Source organism: Homarus americanus, unplaced genomic scaffold (assembly GCF_018991925.1).
Source record: "Homarus americanus isolate GMGI-L3 unplaced genomic scaffold, GMGI_Hamer_2.0 scaffold45698, whole genome shotgun sequence".
In the NCBI taxonomy this organism is placed as follows: domain Eukaryota; kingdom Metazoa; phylum Arthropoda; class Malacostraca; order Decapoda; family Nephropidae; genus Homarus; species Homarus americanus.
The window spans coordinates 4,569,711-4,590,827 of record NW_024735554.1 but is presented as its reverse complement, the minus strand read 5'-3'; the positions used below and the strand labels follow the sequence as shown (position 1 = coordinate 4,590,827).

The 21,117-nt window shown below is 37.3% G+C and overlaps 1 protein-coding gene across 3 annotated transcripts; it reads left to right on the top strand.

The window, feature by feature from the left end:
• The first annotated feature begins 84 nt into the window (after positions 1-84).
• On the top strand, positions 85-20,958 carry LOC121871426 (AT-rich interactive domain-containing protein 1A-like). Of its 3 annotated transcripts, none has more exons than XM_042373708.1 (11): positions 85-232; positions 1,612-1,777; positions 2,622-2,760; positions 4,311-4,577; positions 6,057-6,930; positions 8,143-8,883; positions 10,826-10,858; positions 15,096-15,155; positions 15,478-15,565; positions 16,931-17,102; positions 17,727-20,958. In XM_042373708.1, exons 2-11 carry the CDS (start codon positions 1,635-1,637, stop codon positions 17,862-17,864), a joined length of 2,655 nt encoding a protein of 884 aa, XP_042229642.1. In that variant the 5' UTR covers positions 85-232; positions 1,612-1,634; the 3' UTR covers positions 17,865-20,958. The 3 variants fall into 3 exon arrangements, with proteins under 3 accessions (XP_042229642.1, XP_042229641.1, XP_042229643.1); XM_042373707.1 differs by lacking the exon at positions 10,826-10,858 and adding an exon at positions 9,769-9,837; XM_042373709.1 differs by lacking the exon at positions 10,826-10,858.
• Positions 20,959-21,117: the final 159 nt, after the last annotated feature.

The window sequence follows — 21,117 nt, the reverse complement described above, 5'->3', positions numbered from 1 at the left end:
ATAATTTAGAATTTTTATTTATTTATTAAGTATACTTAATAGCTAATGAAATTGTTGTGTGGTATTTGGAAGAGAAGGAAAACTTAGGTATGACGCAATACACGAACGCCACTTGGATTTATTTACGTCTGCTTGGCATAAAAGGCAGTGACTGGCACAGTAGACGAAATGACTGGCTAATGAACATATTACACGCTACTTCTATCGCTCATCTACCCTCATAAGCCATCTGGTAAGTTTAAAAGTCCAGTGGAGTATTTGAAGAGTGGAAGTAATTGTCACCTGTAGGTTGAGTGTGACTGGTACATCGGCCAAGTAACTATCAAACCTCAGTCCCAGTCACCTTGGAGATGTGACAACAGGTAGTTTACTTTTCTGCTGGGGTGTACCACTAAATATCGTGTCATGTCAGGTGTGTTTTGCGGGAAACATTTACATTCATCATTTAAAGCTTTATCCACATATGTTAGAACTGGGATGAGATTAAGTTCACAATCTTTTCTTTGTTGCTCTTTATCCTTTGCTTCAGAATTCATGCCCTAAAGACCAGAAGAATTACCTACAGTACAGTATATCGTCTGGAGTAGCTTCAGTGTAAGTTATTGTTTTTTCACATAATCCTTTTACAATGTTGACACTTTTTTAATTGTTTATAGAACATTTACACTTGTTGTTGAGCCTATATTGGAACTGTGAAAAAAGCATTAGTGAATTTACTTTGGAAATAGCAAAACAAGTGGGCTGTAGTCTCCTTTCCTCAGTTAATTGATGAAACTATCACTGAATTCTGTCAGATTTTATTAGGAAGGAATTGCTGAGTATTGCCAATTTTAGTACATCACATAGGGGGGTTATTCTTGCTAAAATAATACAGAGTTTAGTGATCGTTTTTGGCAATGTACCAATGGCATGAAGGTCCTAAGGCTCATTCCATGTCAGATGAATTCAGGTCTTGTAAAAAATAAAATCATGACTGTCTCTGATTCTAATAAAGTTTGGTAAGCTTGTTGGGTCTGGTAAATAAGGTAGATTTACTCCAAAGGGCTGGTAATAGTCATTGAGTTACTGTATATCACTCTCCATTAGTGGGATTTGGTGGATCTTAAAGATTTGGCCAGGTAATTAGAATGTGCTGACTCATCCATAGTTGGTGGTTTTGATGTTTAATTTTTTCTTGCGTTACAGATACACATTTACTGTGTTTACTTTTTCTTGTGAACATTTTATTAATATTCTTGGATTGAAATAATTTTATTTAAATCTTGTCAACTCTCATGCTGAGGGATACCAAGGGTACAACAGGCCTAGGAGGTGTAGAAGTAGTGATACAACACAAGGATGACAGAGCAGAAATAAACACATAGTACACATAATACTGTAAGATATTTGGATGTTCAGGAGAGAGGTCAGTGGGTGCCACTGTAGCGTGTGGTTTATAACGTAATTAGGTTAAGTTACCTTGTAGGTTAGGTTGGACTAAAGATGTCTTTGTAGACCGCATATTATAGTAGCACCGGTTAATGAATACTGTATAGCTTTTGGCAAATGATCCAAATAGTGCATAATTATGAAATATTTGTATATTAATACAGTATTGTATTATTGTTTCAGGTATGGTGATGCATTAGTTAGTGATGCGACGTAGTGGTCCTGGAGGGGGTGGGGGAGCAGGGGGGTTTAGTAAACCTCCACCTGCTCCCCTTACACATGGAGGATCTGGTCGAGTGCGTCTCCACACGCCTGAGGTCAATGGTACACTAGGCAAAGATAGATTTGGGTATGTTGATTGATAAACATTGCTCTTCTTAAAGACCTTATTTAAGTACTTTACCCAACTGATGTGTTAAAATAAGAGATTCCTTTTTTGTTTTATTTTTATTTTCATCCTGGAGGTACACAGAATATATACAGTATACTTAAGATTTCAGAAGGATGGTACTTTTTTAGTTTTAAGATATCCATTTATATACGACCAAAATCTTTAGAAATGTTTTGTGCTTGATATGTTTTTGGTATTCTGTGTGAAGACAGACGGGCACTGTGCCAAACTGTAGAAATGTTGATTGAAGACTCCTGCATACTGATTTGTCATGAAGCAGCCACCATTTACTGGCTGAAAAGATGAAATAAGAGATGAAGTGAGAAGAAGGGAAGCATGAAATGATAAGGGGAGGGAGGAATTAAGAGTTCACAGTGTTTAATGGGGATTAATGAAGTAGGACACTATGGAGTTTGAAAAATGCATGACTGACCATCAAATAATGATACAGTGAATGTTATTGAGTGATACTACAGTGTTAGCTAAGTAGGGAACTTTGGTGGGAAAAAGGCTTATGGCAGTCCCTTTATTTAGTACGTAGTGCTTTGTCTTGGTGACAGAAGCTGACTGACCTTCTCTTTGTAGTATATTAACATTGTATTTATGATATTTTTTATAAGTTTTGCAGTACAGTATTACAAAGTTTGTTATGAGTCTCCTCTTACTTTTAACATGGCAAAACATACCAATCACAGTATACTGTACGTACAGTAGTTGGAGACTGAATGAAGAGAAAGGGTTGAAGGAAGAGATGTGTAAAAATAATATATATGTTGTGTAGACTTGTTTTACTGTTCATCAGATCACCTCGAGAAAGATCACCAAGCCTTGTTAGCAGTTTACCTCTGTCACCGTCTCATCCAAGCAGCAGGGAGAAATCCCCAAATCCTGCCTCCCAGGACCTGCACGACTGTTCCATGTGTTTATCAGCATACATTCAGGTAACTCTTAAAACTTTCCTCACAATACAAAGAAAGAAAAAAAAAATCCAGTACGTATCCTCTCTGATATGTCACATTGCCTATGATGACAAACCTCAAGGGTGAAGGTATGGCTGAATTTGGGCTTTTGACATAATTGTGGTGAAATGTGTTAACACTAAACAGGAACACCCTCCTGCCATGCCTTGCCATAGTATAGTACTGTACCAGACTTTGCAGATTAATAGTGCCAGGCAGCCCAGATGTGCCTGGATTAGAGGCACCGGACAAGTACAGGCAATTTTTCATGTCTGTGTGCCCAGCACTTGCCCAGTGGACAAGGTAGTAGTTTGAGAGGAAAGTACTATACCCAGATGGGAATTTGTCAGGTGCTGCATGACTCCACCTCCTTGTCTATGTTTAACCAGTGAGGTCCATCAATCAGTGAGGTGTGTGTGTAATAATAATAATAATAATAATAATGAACGGTTTATTGAAAGAGCATGTCACCCGTAAGGCTGAAAATATACGGTTGCATAATTGGGGAATGGGTCTCTTGATTGACAAATAATATACAAATAGCATAAGTGATATAAATATGATATATAATGTGTGTGTGTGCTTGACCTGATGTCATATTGTGATGTCACAGCCTAAGTGAAGTCACAGCTGAACCTCCTATTTCTATTAGTTTGTTTTCACAATGACCTGACCTGAAAAACTGTATTCAGTAAAAGCTCCCACTGTTTGCTGTATAAGCAGAGTTGTGCTATACAGTATTGTACTGTATAGTGAAGTGAAAACTTCAACATGAACAAGACACAAGGAAAAATTACCATGTTCTTCAAACACCACTAGATGGAGAAGGGTTAGGGTAAAAGGCATTTAGATGGACACAAGTGATCTGTGAGTTGATAAACATAATAAATTTGAATGTTTTAAAATGTTCAATAAAATTTTCCCATATTGAAATTGGACAAACAAATTTCCTCCAAATTTTGTCAGGGCAAGTAAGCTTCAAAAGTCACTAGCCCAGGACAAGTAAATATTCCACATAATCTGGTCAGCCTACATAGGACTGAACTTATACTTTAGGGCTTATGGATCTAGGGCAGGTATGGATTAATGCACAAGCTAACCAAGCTGTAACTTTGGGCCCTCAAAGAAAGGAGCCACTCAAAGAGTTTGAAAAACTTTTTCAGTAGTTAGAGACTGTGAGTACATTACTAGTCATAATTCCTTATTGCTCTTTTAGTTCCTCATTTTTTTTGCTCCATACATGAGTGTAAGCCAGGTACAAGTTACTGTAAACATGATATGCATCCAACAAGCTTCTTAGCCTTTCTTGATTTGTTTTAAACCTACAATTTAAAATTCAACTTTCCTTGAATTCAGATGACTACAGTACTTACTCCATTTAAGCTTGGGCTCCCTGGGAGCATAATAGGGGCCTCATCCAGGCCATTACCATTTAGAAAACAGAGACATCTAGTAAAAATGGGTTTCATTACAGAATTATATTGAAATTTTTACAACTGAATATTAATGTATTTAATTTAATTCATTGACAGTCTTTAAATACTGTATGTGGAACTGCATGCCGCCTGTCCCAGTGTCTGGCACAAGTATCCTCTGAATCTGGCTTTGTGGATTCCTATGCAAATGCTGGACAGGGAGCTCCACAGCCTGTACGAGAGGCAGCAGATGCCTGGGAAGGAGTCGCTCGAGCTGTAGGGGTGGCTAGTGCAGCAGTCAAGACGCAAATGTTAATGCTATTGCAGGAAGTCCAGTCACGTCAAGATATGTCAGAAAATACAAGGAGACAAGAAATTAATCGAGTAAGTTAATGTCATGCTGCTCCTTGCAAGTCTTGTAACCCAAACTTTGCATTGTAATGTGTAGTTTTTGGTATGGAAAGTTTCCGAGTTGAAAGCTCTTTACTTTGTTGCATAATCATTGTGCTCTCCCCCAAACAGGTAGTCCTAGGGTCTTGAGACAACAGAGGATGTGGAGATGACAACTGAAAGATTTGACAATTGTACTGACGTATATTTTGCAGCTCAATTTGTCGTGTATATTAATGCTGAAGTATTTGGTGGAAATCACAACCTGGAGGACGATAAAACCTGCTGTGATAGGACGGAATTGAACGTAGTCAGATGTGGTGTTAATGTGCATAACTATGGTCTTGGTGTAGTTGATGGTGACAATCTTGAGTTGTATTGTTTACACTGATGCTAATGGTGGAGTAGTCAACAAATTTCCAGTGATCAGAAGTATCCTTCAGGGCATTGTTGATAAAGCAGATAGGTCCTATTCTTGTGCCTTGGGGGAATACCACTGGAAAATAGCTGAAAGCCAGATATAGCCCCTCAGAAACACACAGCTTAGTGATGGTTGTTAAGGAAACCAGTAAGCCAGGAGAGGAGACCCACCCAATTCCAAGGTCAATGGCTCTTTTGATAATTGTGTTATGATGTCAAAGGCTTTGGTGAAGTCTATAGTGATGAGAGCTATAGAGGTCTTCTGTTTGTGTGTGTGAGTGAATGAGAGAGTGGCTTTTTTTTATGTATTCAGTATATTTAATAAGCTCATTTTATGATACATTAATACACAAATGAAGGATGCATATTGTGTAGTTGCCATTTTCCCCTTGTCACAGATTCTTGTTCAACTCTTACATGTTCTTCCTTTTCCCTGATTAGTGGCAGAGTGGATACAGAACTCATCTGTCCTAAGGGTTGCTGGTTTGTGACTAGGGCACCCAAGTCCACCCAGCTCTGAACGAGTACCTAACATTACAGTTGAGGAAGTGATTGTAGTTGAGTACAATGTTAGCCACACTGCCTCCTTGGCTTAGTATGCACTGTATCTGATGGGCCTTTAAGCTTATTGGGCTCACTTCCATCCTCCTTAATTTCTTCTTGTGAAAATAGATGCAACTACTTTTGTAATAGCCAAAACAACAAACAAAACCAGTTCTAATAAATTTTGTTGATTGATGCCAATTACAAATTGTTTAATTCTGTTATGGAAATGAAATATGAAGCTACTGTAAAGTATTTTTCTTCCTGAAATTGTTGAGAAGTATACTTCATTAAACATTGAGCTTCCTCATAATAATAATTGTATAAACAGCAACTGAGCAGTTGTATCAGACATAAGAAAGTGAACTTGAATATCATTTATACGTATTCATATCAGATATCATTCAAATTGTATCCCCCTGAGATTTTGTGAAAGATGGGGCAAATTTTGTAAAGAATACTGTAGATGGACAAAGCCTTGGATATTAATCTGATTTTTATGACCGGCAGGTGACCCAGGCAATGCTGTCTGCCTTCTTGGGCCTCCAGTACCAGTTCTCAGCTGTGGTCATTGAGCGTTTCACTGGCATCCTCCAGGCCCTCCGAGATGACAGTCAGTGTGTTGCCTCCCAGAACCCACCTGGGCTTCAAATGAACAAACAATGTCATTCATCAATACCTATATCAAATCATGTTACAGACGTTTCTCAGCTTTCAGTATCTAGTCAGTATGTTCCACAACTTCCAGGACAGCCAGCTTGGCTTCCGGGCCAACCACAACAACAAGGTGGTATAAAAGGAGTACCGGCGGCGCCTCTCCTGGAGAGCCCTGGGAAAGAGGATAAACCACGGAGTCGGCACCCCTCTGGCGGCCACTCCCGGCACTCGTCTGCTGCCCCTGGCTGGTCCAACCCAGGCAGTAGTGTTGCTTGCCCAAGTACCACAAATTATGGTTCTAATTCAAATTATGGCTCTAGTCTTAGCCTTAGTATGAACAGTGGGAATACCCTGTCTCCTGGGACATGTTACGGATTATTTTCTCATTTGAACGGTGGTGGGTCTGGCTGGCACAGTGATGCCATATCTCGTCGATGGTCAATGGGAGGGCCGAGTGCAGAGGGATGGGAACGAAACTCTAGTTTGGGTCCATTTAGTTTAATTGCAAATAGACGATGGTCAGTGCCCGAGGCCAGTGAACATGATGTGAGTACCATGAGTGAAGCAGACTCGGTGACCGACTTTTATGGCAGTTGTGGCCTTCATGGAGAGTGGAATGGAACTATTGGCGGCAGCACATCTTGGGGCTCTAGAGTTGGACTCCATGTACCTTCACGAGACAGTAGTGTAACTAGAAGCCCCAGTCACAGTCGCTCTGTTACTCCAGGTACTGTATGTGATGTTGCTCAGTATGATGTTTGCTTAATTGCTATGTAAAAGATTGTGTAAATAACAAAGACAAAATTACACAAGATCTTATGTATAATCAGATGATGGTGAGATAATTAATCAGTAAATCAAGGTGTTATCATTGTGCCTGAGGGTAAGCAACCATAGCCCACTACTTCACAAGTTTCTAGCTATCTTTACCAATCCTTCCAGATTTTGTGTGTTTTTGGAGTCCCAGCTTTGTATTACACAGTAATCCATCCTAATTTCTGCATTCCTCAGGCTCCTCCTACTTTCAATTGCACCCAGATAAATTAATTAATACTGTGCTGTATCTACTCTTATCATCTCTTATCATCTCATAACTTATTACAGTGCATGGCTGAAACACAGTAGTACACTTCATCATATTATTTATTCTATAATTTTCCATTAATTCTCATACTATGCTCTAAGGTTCCTCATTTTAGGTAAGAGCAATTAAAAAAACAGTAGACAGATGTTCTTTGTAATAAATAGAGCCATATATTTAATCTCATTCCTACCTATTTGTCATTAACTCTGCTGGAGACTTGCTTGCTTGGGTTAGCCATATTGTTTACGGCTGCCTCAACTTTTTTTTAAGAGTCGTAGCTAGTGCTTAATTATTTCTTAATTTCTTACCTTTAATGTGTCCCTATTGTTCTACAGTCCTGCATACTTTGCCCACCTTCTTTTCACTTCTGCCCAAAATAGAATCTTATTATCTTTGCTTTGGGTTCATGTCTTTGGTTAGTAGAATGGACTTTATTACATGGGCATGTGAGTTGGAAGAATGAGGAAATTTGAGATAATGTTACGGTACAAGATAAAAAAAATGCATCGGTTTGTCTGACCTGATATGATAGAAAGATGTGGAGAGGCAATGGTTGAGGGTGTTAGAGTGAGGCAAGTGAGAAGAGAGAGAAAAATTAAGAGCCTATTGGAAAGGTGATGGAGTACGGAGGAGAGATGCTTTTGAGTGAAAGAAGACATCCTTATACACTACTGTTATTATATCCTTATAAACCATGATGGAGAGAGTTCGTAATTATTTCTGTTATTTTACTGTACATACAATATTTAAAGAATACAGTATATTCTACAGATCATTAATAAATTGCTCAAAAAATTTAAGTGATACTGTATAATAGTCATAAATAAATATATCCTTGTTTGTTTGCATTTACAGATCCCGGACGCCAAGGTTCATTCATCAGTAATGAAGAATTGCAGGACGTGATAGACCTTTTGTCCCTGCCCCTCACTACTGATGCTAATACTATTGAGACTGGAGGAGGTGGTGATGGTGGAGGAGGAAATAGCAGAGGAAGCAGTGGAGGTGGAGGGAGCAGTGGAAGTGGAACTGTAGGTGGTGGTGGTAGTGGAGTTGGATGTGGAAGTGGAGGATTATCAGGAGGTGTAGGGGAAAGTAGTGTAGGAGTTTTAGGTGGTGGTGGAGGAACAGGAACAAGTGGAGGAGGGAGCAGAGGTGGGAGTGGAAGCCGGGGAGTAGGGGGTCCTCAAGGAGCGTCCCCTGTAGGACTAAGTCCAACTCATCACCCCTGCATAACCCAACTCTTTGAAGAAGCCAACAAGCAGCAAAAGCAGCAACAGTTGCAGCTTAAAACACAGCAACAGCAGCAGCCCACAAATCCTCAACCTCCACAAAAATCTTTGAAACAGCAACAACCACCGCCTCAGCAACAGCAATATCGTGAGCAGCTCCAGCAACCTCTGCAGTATCACCAGCAGCAGCAGTACCCACAGCAACAGTCAGCACAACCACCACAACACCAACAGTATCACCGTCTACCACCAAGTAAAGGCTGCACCACACCTCACCACTCATTAGGAGAAGTAGTGGTAGAAGCCCCAGAAAGTAACAGTCAAGTCAGCACTCCTATATGGCCACCATCAGGAATTGCTCCAGGTAAATGGAATGGTTGTTCTCATTTTAATAACCCCAAAGGAACTTTGAAGAATCATAGATTTGATATTGGTAACAAAATGTGCATTGAGTGCATGCTCTGACATCACATTCTGGGAGGCAGCATGACTGAATACAACTGGTGGGCGGGTGATGCGAAGGCAGGAACAGCTCATGCTGTTATAAGAGAAAATAGTTATTTTGAGCTAAGTTTGAATTTAACTTGACAATCAGTGGCAAAGAGGATAAAGTAAACTTAAAGGCTCCACACGTACATTTATCTCTCCCACACGGAATTAACACCCATGCTTTTAATTCTTCTTGTTTCATAGTTTTGTATTATATTTTCCTTATTTATAGGTCACATTAGGGTATTGAAATAATATTCCACATTATTCGGAATATCATTACGTACGTGTAACATTGGCAACAGGCGTAGGTGTAGCCGTCTCACAGGCTACAGCTGACTGGTGACGTGTGTTATGTTTTGAGTTGTGCTCATCGCTCTGATTGGATAAAATAAAAACAAACAAGTATGGTGATGAATCCTTGTTGGATTCCATTAATTTTTATTGTTATTATTATTAATTTTTTAATATTTTTCTTAATTTTATCCAAAAAGAAAAAAGGGGAAGGACGAACTTTGCTATATAAAGGCTTCATTGTCAGAAAATGGTGTAACCTGGATTTTAACTTGGAGATAAAAAAGGAGGTACCCGGTACTAATACTGTAGAAGGTTCTTAAATACTAGAAAAAAGCTTTTAATTAATAAGGCTTCCTCACATCTGTGGCTCATGGGCAGATATTGACAGAGTATGTCATGGATTTTGGACAATAAATCACATCTCTGACCTACTTAGTGCTACCCATGACCATGTCTCTTACAGAAATTAGGTTGATGGTAGATGCTTCGTGGTGTCGCAGGGGCATGGCTGTGGCTCGTACCAAGACCCATGGTTAGTGGGAGAAATCATGTCATGAGTATCACTTTCATACCTTCAATATTTAATGTACGGTATTTAACTTTTGGGCCTCGGTATTTTAAAGGAATTCAGAGAAACTACTGCAATGGCTCTCTGACAACTATGTTTGGTAAGACTGAGCAAGGAGTGAGTGCCGTATGCCTGCTTATTAGTACAATACAGTACAGTACAGTATAATGAACCTAGTCTTGAGTCAGGAAGGAGTACTGTATTTAAAAAATATTTCGAAACCTATAACCGTAGAGAATGGATAAAATACCTCTTGTACAAATGGTGTATTATAAATATACAGTAATGAATATAGTTTGGGGCAGTCAAGAAATTTATAAAGATTTTGATTATTTATACTGTAGTGTACAGTATGCAGAATAATTGTAAATAATGGTCAAACTATTTCCTACACAATTTCAGAGGGAGAGTTGAGGAAGACAATATATTTGAGAAATATAAAATTTGAGAAAAACATACATAGTTCATGAAGGTTGTAGAAAAGGAGGAAGTGAAAGTAGAAGTGCAATAAGTGAATTGAAATAAACTACCAGTACATAGTACAGTATTTTGGAAATATACAGTACCTGTACTGTACTAATATGAAAAAAATATTTAGTCTAGACTTTTGTTATTGTGATGAATATTAATATGAAAATGTAAGACAATGATGACTAAGTAAATAATTAGGATAGATTATTTATATTTGGAGTGGAAAATTCTTGGGATATGGTTTATGTTAAATATTGAGGAGTGAAAGGGTGTCATTAACCCACATTCAGACAATAGAAAATTAGAGTACCGGTACCTTACCTAATAGTAAATTGAGATCATTTCTTGAGTTGTTAAAAGACCATTTGGAGAGTTGAATGATCACACTTCATTCATGAGAAATAGTTTTATCTTTCATTTGGTAGAAAGTGAATAGAAGAAGTATTCCTGATTATGGTTGATTGTCAGATCCTTTACATAGTTGCTGCATCTGGGACTGAAAACTACAGACTTCGTAAGTCTTTCCTTTTTTCACTAGCAGCCGTTTTTACTCTATTGACAGGGCGGCTTAAGTGTTGAGATATTTAAATTTATTCAGCATGGCCTTTTGGAGTCATTCTCATGATCTATTTATGGGTTTTGACATAATGGTTTATCCTTCCCAGTGTTGAGTAGTGTTGTGGTGGGAAGCTTTTCTATATCTTTAAAATCCTTTCTCAGGAGACCTCAACACTGCTGAAACTCATGAGAAACCTGAGTGTTGCACTATATGTACATGTATTGTATGCCTTGTTTTATGTCAAGATGTTCTTTTCATTTTCTGTGATTCCAGGAAAGCAAACTTGTTAGTAAGTAGAGTGTGTATGTAGTCCTTTTAGCTGAATTGCATTGCAACCTCTTACATTTTAGTAGGAGAATCTGTACCCATGAAGGAGTAGAGGAAGACATTATTCCTTTATTAAAATGTGGGATTCTAATCCTTCTCAAACTTTTGTGGAAATACTATTGTCACAAACCTTTTTCTTAACCGAAGCAAAGATTAAAATGTGGAAGTACTTTACCTCTGAATATCTAGTAAGCTATCTGGTGAGCAGAGATTTACTTGCTTAATTCCATTACATAAGTCATGTATATTGAGGCAATTTAACGACACAGTTGTTTTTAAACAAGTAAGTACAATGCAGGGATCCCCAAAGAAAAATGTTCAGGGGAGGTCTCATTTGATGAGTTATTTGTGTGTACAGTAGTTACAAAGGCACATGTAAACAAGATTATACTGTACAGTCATTAGCACATTTTCAATATGTAATACATAAACACGTTAGTTTTCACTTTCGCCCAAAATATCGATTTACATAAAAAATACGCCTGACCTTAGTTTTTGGCACATGGGGTCAAAAATTAGATTTAGTTAAATTTTTTACAAAGGTACTACTTGGATTCACTTGGGTTCACAATTTAAAAATTCGAGTAATTAGTGTTATTTAATGAACCTTGAAATAATTAAAGATACGTACAGGTATTTAAAAAGTCAATTACGCTGTGCCTGTAAGTTTTAAATCATAAATTTTCTTAAAAATATAGACTAATTTTATTATTGATAAATAAGTATGACAGCTGAAATCTGGTAAAATAATTGTGTAGAATTATGCTACTTGTATTAATTATGATTACTGTACAAGTAATTCTCATTTATATTAAGCACTAATTTCCAAAGTGCATTAAATGTAAAATTTCACCAATTTTATGCATTTTCAATTGGACAAGAATTTTACCACAGCATTAGAAAGTCAGCTGTAATGAGATAAAAATGGCACATTGTGGTCTCACCATTTTAAACTTCTCTTTGGCGATCCTTGAATATTGTTTTTAATACTTGGGCTTTCCCGTATCTCTGCTTTCACTAAGATTCATTACTGTATTTAATATTACAGATGGTACTTCAACCCCTAAAAATTGTGTGTGTTTTTGCATTCATCTCGTTATTATTGAGTGTTACTGATTGTTTTTTGTTTTTGGAACGTTCTACTAAGTGATTGTAAGACCAGTAGATTCTGTCAGTTTACTCCCATTGATCTCTTTAAGTGTTCAGAGTACTACTGTACTGTTTATTACCAACATTGTTGTTCTACCTCACTGTTTATTATTACTAGAAGTGAAAGATAGTTTAAGTCTTTGTGAGTGATGTCTGCAGTTGCATACTGACAGTGAGTATTAAGAGTTGACCTCTTTTTATTACATTTTTATTAGGTTCAGAGATTTACTGTATTAACAATATGGTGCTTTTGAATAGTAATGTCTTTTTTCTACCTAAAAAAAAGAAATTAGTTTATGCCAGTAAAATGAGTTGAGATAAGCCTAACTAGTGTTGCAGTATATAAATTTTGCAGTTTCATTTCTTTTATATCATTACAGTACTGTATTGCTATTTTATTTTTATTTTTCTTAGATATGGCAGAGTTGAGACCTTGGCTAGTTAGCTCATAGAAGTTATTTTATCAATTATTTTATTTTCATAAATGTAAATAGGAACTGAAGAATGGGATTTATTTTTTATTTTTTTAACCTCACAAGATTAGCCTTGAAAGGTAGTTTATTTGTCCTTCTCTCTTGACAACTCTTCGTTGTTCTGGTTAGGTCTTTCCTTTTCCTGAAACATGAAATCTAATCCATTTAGTGAATTTCTCGTTTGGGAGAGTTTCGTGCCTCAGTATGAGCGTCTTTTCTAAAATAAATCAGATTGTCAAATTTTCTACCCCTTATAAAAGCTCTTTCTTTGTTGAGAACATTACTACATTTACAATTTTATGACGTCTTCACTGTAAGAACTCCAGAAAGCTCCTTATTCTATATTCATTTTACTTCTTTTAGGAGTTTCTGATTCATTAGCACCTGCAGGTTCATGGTGATATCTCGAACACTCCTGAGATTGTATTTCTCTTCTTGAGAGCTCGGTACTCCAAGGAATGTCTCACACCTTAAGGGATTTCTTTACTCTTGAGAATATTTCATTTTGCCAGGGAGCTTTTTACTCCTTGGAACATCTCTTTTCATGAGGGAGCGCTGTGTCTCCACCAAGAAGAGTTCACTATCCTTAAGACTATCTTATACTTTAGTGCTTAACCCTCAGGAAGTCCTGTACACGTTGACATATAATTTGGTAATATTTTGCCTCGGTGACCTATTAGGATTATAAAACAAAATTGAAAATTTTTCAAGAATTATTACCTACTGAAACACACTGCAGCAGAACTTTGTGTCTTCTGAACAGTATTTGACATTTTGTAAAGAATAAAAATGTACCATAGTTGATGCTATGTGGTATATAATAAATTTTTATTTTTATTTTAGTGAAATAAAACATATATAATTAGTCAAGTTGGTTTATTTGAAAAATATTGCAGGCCCCGTTGTGGGTCGATGACCGTTGCCATGGTGGGCTATCCCCCCCCCCCAAAAAAAATTGCATACATGTTGATAAATTTAATTATTCCATCAGAGGACTGGTTAAAAGAGGGCTCTCTCTCCTTATTGAGTACAATATAATTACTGCAATTCAAGTTGGATAAGAATCATGCATTGTGGATAATTATCATAACTGGTTTAGTTATGACAGTGAATTATTCCTACTACTGTACTGTTCATAGGTACACAGTACAGTACTGTACCTAAGGAGTATAATGAGGTTGTCATGGAAGCTTTTAATATTTATTGTAAGAAGATGTACTGTACACAATGTATAATCCATAGGGTTGTTTTGTCCAGAAATTGTGACAAGGAAAGACAAATCACAATATTCTTTACAAATGGACCTGTCAGTAACTAGACATCTCATCCTAAGTAGAGAAGAAAGTTTAGAAACATTAACAAAAATAAATAAGGTGATGGGTGTGGAAATGGAGAGTAAGTGGTGTACTCTACATGTATATCAAGGGTAAACATACAGTACAGTACTGCACCTGTCTTCACAAAATTCTTAGCTTGTTGAATATTCCTCACTTTTTCTTGACTAAATTTCAAAATCTTTTTTCCCCATTGAATCTATCAAGCTTTCTAAATATTTCAGACTACCCAGCAGTGTTTGTCTGCCTGTTATAACGTACACAGAATGCTATAGTAGAAGCAGGGTGGTTCATTCAGATTCTCCCAACACTAGCAATATATAAAGGAAACATACTGGTAGTTATTGTCTCTATGAACAGTTCTTTATCAGTGTTGGACTTTATAGTCATGTGGCTGAATGTCAAGTATGTTGAAGGCTGACCTCTCAAATAAGCTCCACCTGCTTTTGGGGGAGTCAGAGTCATGTTCTCACGTAAGTAATGTGACATTTGCTGAAGATGCCAAAAGTGGGAGGAACTTACTCTGTAGGTCAATTGATGTGACAAATAAGTTGTAGCTTGACACTTGGGGACTAGCTGGTAAGAATACAGAGAAAAGTAGTGATTTATTAATCCTAGTTACAGAATTAAATAGTTTATCCAAAACTTATTATTTAAAAAAGAAGAAATGGTAATTTAAAAGAACATTTCAAATAAAAAAAATAAATGTTTCATCATATTCTAGATATTGTACTATTATTGATTATATTATTTTTTATTGTGGAAAATTTATGTGTTGAGAAATTATCTTTTGCAATATTTATTCACATACCTATGTATGCAGAAAGTTTTATTTATGCAGAGAAGTAGGCAAGCATAGCTGTAGCTGTAGTGTTACTGCGTAGCCTAGATCTTTTATTGTCCTTTCAGGTGTGACGCTTACAGAGTGTTCCAGTGGGGAAGAGAAACCCACCTTACCACTATGGACAGGTAAACTATTTGCAAGATTTGGGCTCTAGGTTTACATCTGAAGTGCACTGTTGATAACTTTTGAGTGTTTTACATGGTAAACATTATACACTACTGTACAGAATTTCAGGTTCATATAACTGCAATACAGTAATTAATTTTCTAGGTTACTAACAACTATTGGTAATAGAGGTGATCACTTGATGGAGTGCTCTTACCATAGTTGCAATTTCAAGGTTGTGTTGTGCGTGGATTACCGGGTGTGTGTTGAATAAACTATTATTGAGAGGACTGCAACACATTGAAAAGATGATTGATTTTTGTACTTATAACTACACAACAGATGGGATTGGCTGTGAACGGAGAAGTAACCCCTGCCACGGGCGTGATGCACCCAACAGGGCATCTTGGCCGGCAGCTTCTACGTTGCTGTAAGTTTCTTGCATTTGTTGATGCCTTATTGTGGTTTAATTGATACACATTTGTTGCATCAGGGTGACAGTGACAAAAAACAATAAACTTTTTTATGATATTTTTGTGGTTGTTTTGGTGTATTGAGTTATTTACAGCACATTGTTAGTGTAAGCTGTGCCTGCCTCATAATTAAACTAAAAAAATCAAATTGTGATGACAAGAAAAGTGTAGACTTTTCTCTACAACCTCTGTGCCACAGTGCCAAGCATCCACCTACATCTCTACCCTCCCAAACACCTCCCTCCCTCCCTTCTGAATTATTTTTGTCCACAGCTGTATATCTCTTTGTTTAATTCAGTAAGATATGATGAAATATAGATGTATTATTGTTTATGAAGCTGGGTGCACTTATTGTTGCCAAACTGTATGGTGAATGAACTATATGTACTGTACATAGTGACAGACTTGCCCTCTTTGTTTACTGCCTCTGATACAAATAAAAACAAGTAGACATGGAAGATTACCAGGTTGGTTGCTGATACTTTTGTATAAACAGATTCCAATAGAAAAGTACATTTTGGTAAATATATTCTTAAAATATGGTAAAACAGTACAATTTTCTTATGAAATGATAAGTTTTGCTCACCGAATGCAGCGGTGTAATTTGATTTCCTGTATGCTAACGAGAGCTACTAACACTGGGAGGGTTGATACTGTGTATGTGACCAGATGGGATGTGTGGTTGAGATCGGGGATTGTGTGGTTGATGATCGAGCCACATTGGACCTGTTTATATGTATTGATTCATTATTACATTATTATTACAATATACAGTATTCTTATAAGATCAGCGCATCAGCCTCACTGGTGCCCAACGCACACAGAGGGGAGAGACTCACTAAGAGAGCATGTCTTTATCACTCTCTGGACATCGAGCTCATTGCTATACCTCTGTCCATAAATATACTATTACAGTATACTGTATTGGGTATCATAGTGTTACCACGAACAAATTAAAAACACACGGCAATGTTTCAGATAAAATCCCTGCCACTTGCAATAGCTATTATACCCATTTAAATATTGGTGGTATAATTTGAACATATTTTTGGTGCCAGCTAGAGGAAACCTCTAATTATAACTGAATGGTGTGTGCGTGCGTGCGTATGTTTTTTTTTTTTTCAGCTTATGGATAGATAAAATACCAGAGGATTCAGGTAGTGAAAATAGACTGAATTATTGGAAATTTCATGAAAGGCATTGACACTGTATGGATCTTGCAAAATCAAAATAAAGTCATCTTCAAATTATGTTACTTCGTGTATTAAATGTTTATATCTAAATTAAGTGACTTGAACTATGGTTACACATTTGTTTAACAGATGGGCTGGGCTAGATGGGATGGGGAGTGAGGGTGAGGGAGAGGAAGGGGGCAGCATGTCCCCTATAGGCTTGCCTCAGTACCGCCGCCACTCCACTGACACAACCCACCTCGGTCTCAACTCTTCTTCTCCTATGATCGCAAAGACTAGAAGCACCGACAACATAACTGTGGTTTGTTACAACCTGTGTTTGTAAATATTAAGGTGTAGGTGTATTTGTGTTTATGATATACTGTATACTGTATATATACACTGTATGAATGTAGATATACAATTCAAATTACATTTCTTTATAACAAGGTTTTCAGGAACACAGTCTCATCATGAAGTGAGATATACCTATAGTGTATGTTTCAACTGTTGTCGATGTATTGAGCTATCTTTGATTTTTCCATTATATCTTTCAAGTAAATTTTTCTTTTTAATTGCTTTTGTTAACAAGACCCTAAAGTTCTCATGTATATTCCAAGTTTCCTCCTAAACTCACTATACTATTTAATTTTGTCAGTGTAATAAGGAACTCTCATCGGTGATTGTATAACGTATTTTTATTGGTCACTGATTAGAGTAAAGCACCTTTGAGTTAGCTGATTTAACCCCTCCCATTTTTAAGTCTCTGTTAATATGCATTAAATATAGTTTTAAGATGCTTTAAGAAAAAAATACTATTGAGGTTCAAATTTTGTTCTGTGCCATTTTAGTTGTGTATATAAAAGACATAGCTCTTCATTTGATAATAATAATTAAGACTCTTGCTGGTTATAAAAATGATACAATGTTAGTCATTTATTTTCAGGGGAATGATGTAAGCAGTGCTAAGAGTGGCTGTTTAGACAGTAATTTACAGCACCTTTTGCTGCTTAATTCCATCCTGCCAACCTCTTCACCTGCAACACCCACATCGCAGTACTCTCTCTTCAGTTCCACTACCTGAGCTGTTTTTCTTGTGGATATTTTATAAGTGGATTGTCACATTGGGTTACTGGGCCACCAATGGCCTTTGGAACATTGAACTACAATAGCCTGGATTATAAGACAGTATTATGCATATTGTGGTTCATAGTGATTTTTCAGTACAGTATTATGGTATAAGAAGAAGCAGTACCATTTTTATTGTGACAATAGCCATAATATTTTAAATCTATACTGTATAGTAAAGATTTTACATTATCAATATATGAGAATGGTACACTTGTGCTACACTCAGTCTCTGCTTCAATAATTATCAATGAGACATAGTTATACAGACTTGGCAACCTACTGGCAAGGCACATTTGTTTAAATTAACTTGTCTTTATATATACATGTACGGTGGTCAGGATTGAGACTGAGATACAGTACGTGGGTGGTAAGAGATCTTTCTCTGAACGTAAGAAAATCATCAGGATAGAATTAGGGTACATCCTGTAGGTTCAGAAAAGTGTACAGTACTTGATAACTATCCAGTACTGTAATGGCTTAAATACAACATATTTGCTTCTTGAAAATGGTCGGTGCAGAGCATCACCTAACTTAAGTTCTCACTTGGGTGAGACACCACCATTTTGTTTCCCTGTTGATAAGTTTTGTTGTGTAATGGTCCGCCCACAATGTAATTTTAAAATTTTTAAATAGTATTCCAGGTGGATGGCTGGTCCCAGTATATAGCCTGGCTTTTGAAGAGCAGTATACTGTATATGCTTTATCCATTTTGCTCTTTTTTGTAAAATTTCTACAACTTGTTACTAACCAACCCCAGGAAAGATAGCAGATTCTCTTTATAAGAGAGATGGTGAAAGGTGTCTGGTACATGGTTCTGGTGCAGTGCTGTGCATTACACAAATAACAATTAAAAAAAATTAGGTGCAAGCATAGTACATTATTTTATCAGATTTTTTTTTTATTGTGAATTGGAAAATGTGTTAGTTGTATTGACTTGGAGCAAGTCTTTGTAGGATCATACTGTCATGGTAATTTAGATAGATTTACACTGCAGTAAGTGGATTTCCTGTACAAGTGATATATACAGTTCTGTACTGTACTGTACTGTAATGTACGGGGACGTGGTAGACCTGTTCACATACTGCAGTGTCCTTAAACTATATAACACAACTGTATTGGAAAGATATGGCAACTATGGAGTGTTAAATTTTTTTATGTCTGTGCGTACATTAACGTACAGTAGACTCGTAACTTGCACGTATTTTTCTTACGCGGTTTCAACTATACACGGATTACCCCGGGGGTTAGGTTACAATTTCCAATTTCAAACTCAAAATTTTCAAAATGGGTCATAAGCGCGCCAGACGCTAGCCCGCCAAAGCTCCACCCCTGCCACCCAAACTCTGTCTTCAGTTGCCTTGTGGGTATTGTTGGAGTAACAGTTGCCTCTCGTGTGTGTCAATTTGCGCTTAAACCTCTCATACTCGTTTATAATGCCCAAACATAAGCCAACCTCTACCTCTGGTCCCCCAGCAAAGAAACAACGCTCTGTTATGATCTTGGAAGAAAAAATGGCCGTTTTAGATTTAATAAAGGGCGGAATGTCGGTCGCTGCTGTGGCATGGAGGTACGGACGCAACGAATCAAGCGTGAGGTCCATTAAGATTTGGGAGAAGGAAATTCGTGAACCGTGTCTAAAAGTGCCTCATTTACTGCTAAGGTGACTAGCCAGGTTAGAGATGTAACTCTAGTGAAGGTGGAGAAGGCATTAAACATCTGGGTAGAGGATATGAACCAGAAACGTGTCCCCCATCGACGGCAACGTGCTCAGGGTGAAGGCACCGAGTCTTTATGACCAATTTTAATCTGAGGTTCCTCAGGGCAAAGCGATTTAGGGGATTTTTAGGAGTGTCTGATTTTACGTGTTTTTTGGCTTTACGCGAAGTCCCGGGAACGTAACCCCCGCGTAAGTTGCGAGTCTACTGTACTCTTGTGCTGCAAATGGAGCACTCATGAAGGTTCTAGACTTGGAAACAGTATAATAGGTTTAGTATTTAGTATTTTGGTTAATGTGTCACCGGTGGTAGATTATCATATTAAAGTTCCCCAGAGTATCCTGTGTTAACTAAAAGAATCATTATATTATTTTTTTGTTTTATGTATAACTCACTCAACCCATTGCTTGGATACTAGACAGGTGCGCACACATGGGGAGGCACTGAGCTTGTTCATTAACTGGGAACATTGAGGTATGTATCTGGGTGTAGGCTTTTTTTTTCTTTCTTCAAATGTGAGTTTAAAAGGTTCATCATGTAATGTCTTGGTTATAGCATCATAGGTATCATAAGGTACCATTTTAGGTATCATCAGGTACCATCATAGGTATCATGAGGTATCATAATAGGTATGATCAGATACCATCATTGGTACCATCAGGTACCATCATAGGTATTACTGTATTAGGTACTATCATAGACATCACCAAGTACCATCTTAGGTACAAGTAGGGGACCATTTATCCGGCATCCTAGTATCTGGAACACTTATAAATCAGTTATATTCTGGAACAAATTACAAAAGTCCTCGTTTAATGTTGTCCCAGGCAGTGTTGTTTCATTATACATGGTAATGTTATTACTCTTTAGATACCCATGAGTCTGACAACATTGTTTTACAATCCACTCGATTGGTTACAATGTTACCCTAACATTGTCACCCAGCACGGACTACTTTGTATGGCATGTCTTGCTGTGCTATGCTTTCTCTCACACAGCATCACAGAGTCTCCAAGCATCTTCTTCCCAGTCTTTCAAAAGGTTCTACAGCAGACTGACATGTTTAAGTGTTTTTGTGGTAAATACTGTGCTGTAACCCATTGAAATGGCTTCCAGGCCCCCATCAAGTGGTAGTGATGCTACGAAAATGAATGTTGTGGACATTGGTATGGCATTGGACCTAACCCCCACAACTGTGTGTAGTATCCGGACCAACACAGACAAAATTTAAGGCCCATCGGTAAATACAATACAAAATGATTGTTTTATCTTATTAATTAAACATTAATTTAGCTTCTACAGTATTTATCTTTTTGGATGTATAGGTATAATATATATTTTGTAAAAAAAAAAATCCATTGAATGTATATACAGGCAGTCCCCGACTTACGATGGGGTTAGGAACCCAAATCCAGGTCGTAAGTCGAAAATGCGAAAATAATACATAGAAAATCTAAAATGGGTGTCTCTTTTTCTTCTCAGCGCCACAAA

Coding starts and splice junctions, on each gene's coding strand:
- LOC121871426 (XM_042373707.1), top strand. CDS start 1,635: ATGCGACGTAGTGGTCCTGGAGGGGGTGGGGGAGCAGGGGGGTTTAGT. Junction 4,578..6,056: donor GGAGACAAGAAATTAATCGA/GTAAGTTAATGT, acceptor TATGACCGGCAG/GTGACCCAGGCAATGCTGTC. Junction 9,838..15,095: donor GGCTCGTACCAAGACCCATG/GTTAGTGGGAGA, acceptor TTGTCCTTTCAG/GTGTGACGCTTACAGAGTGT.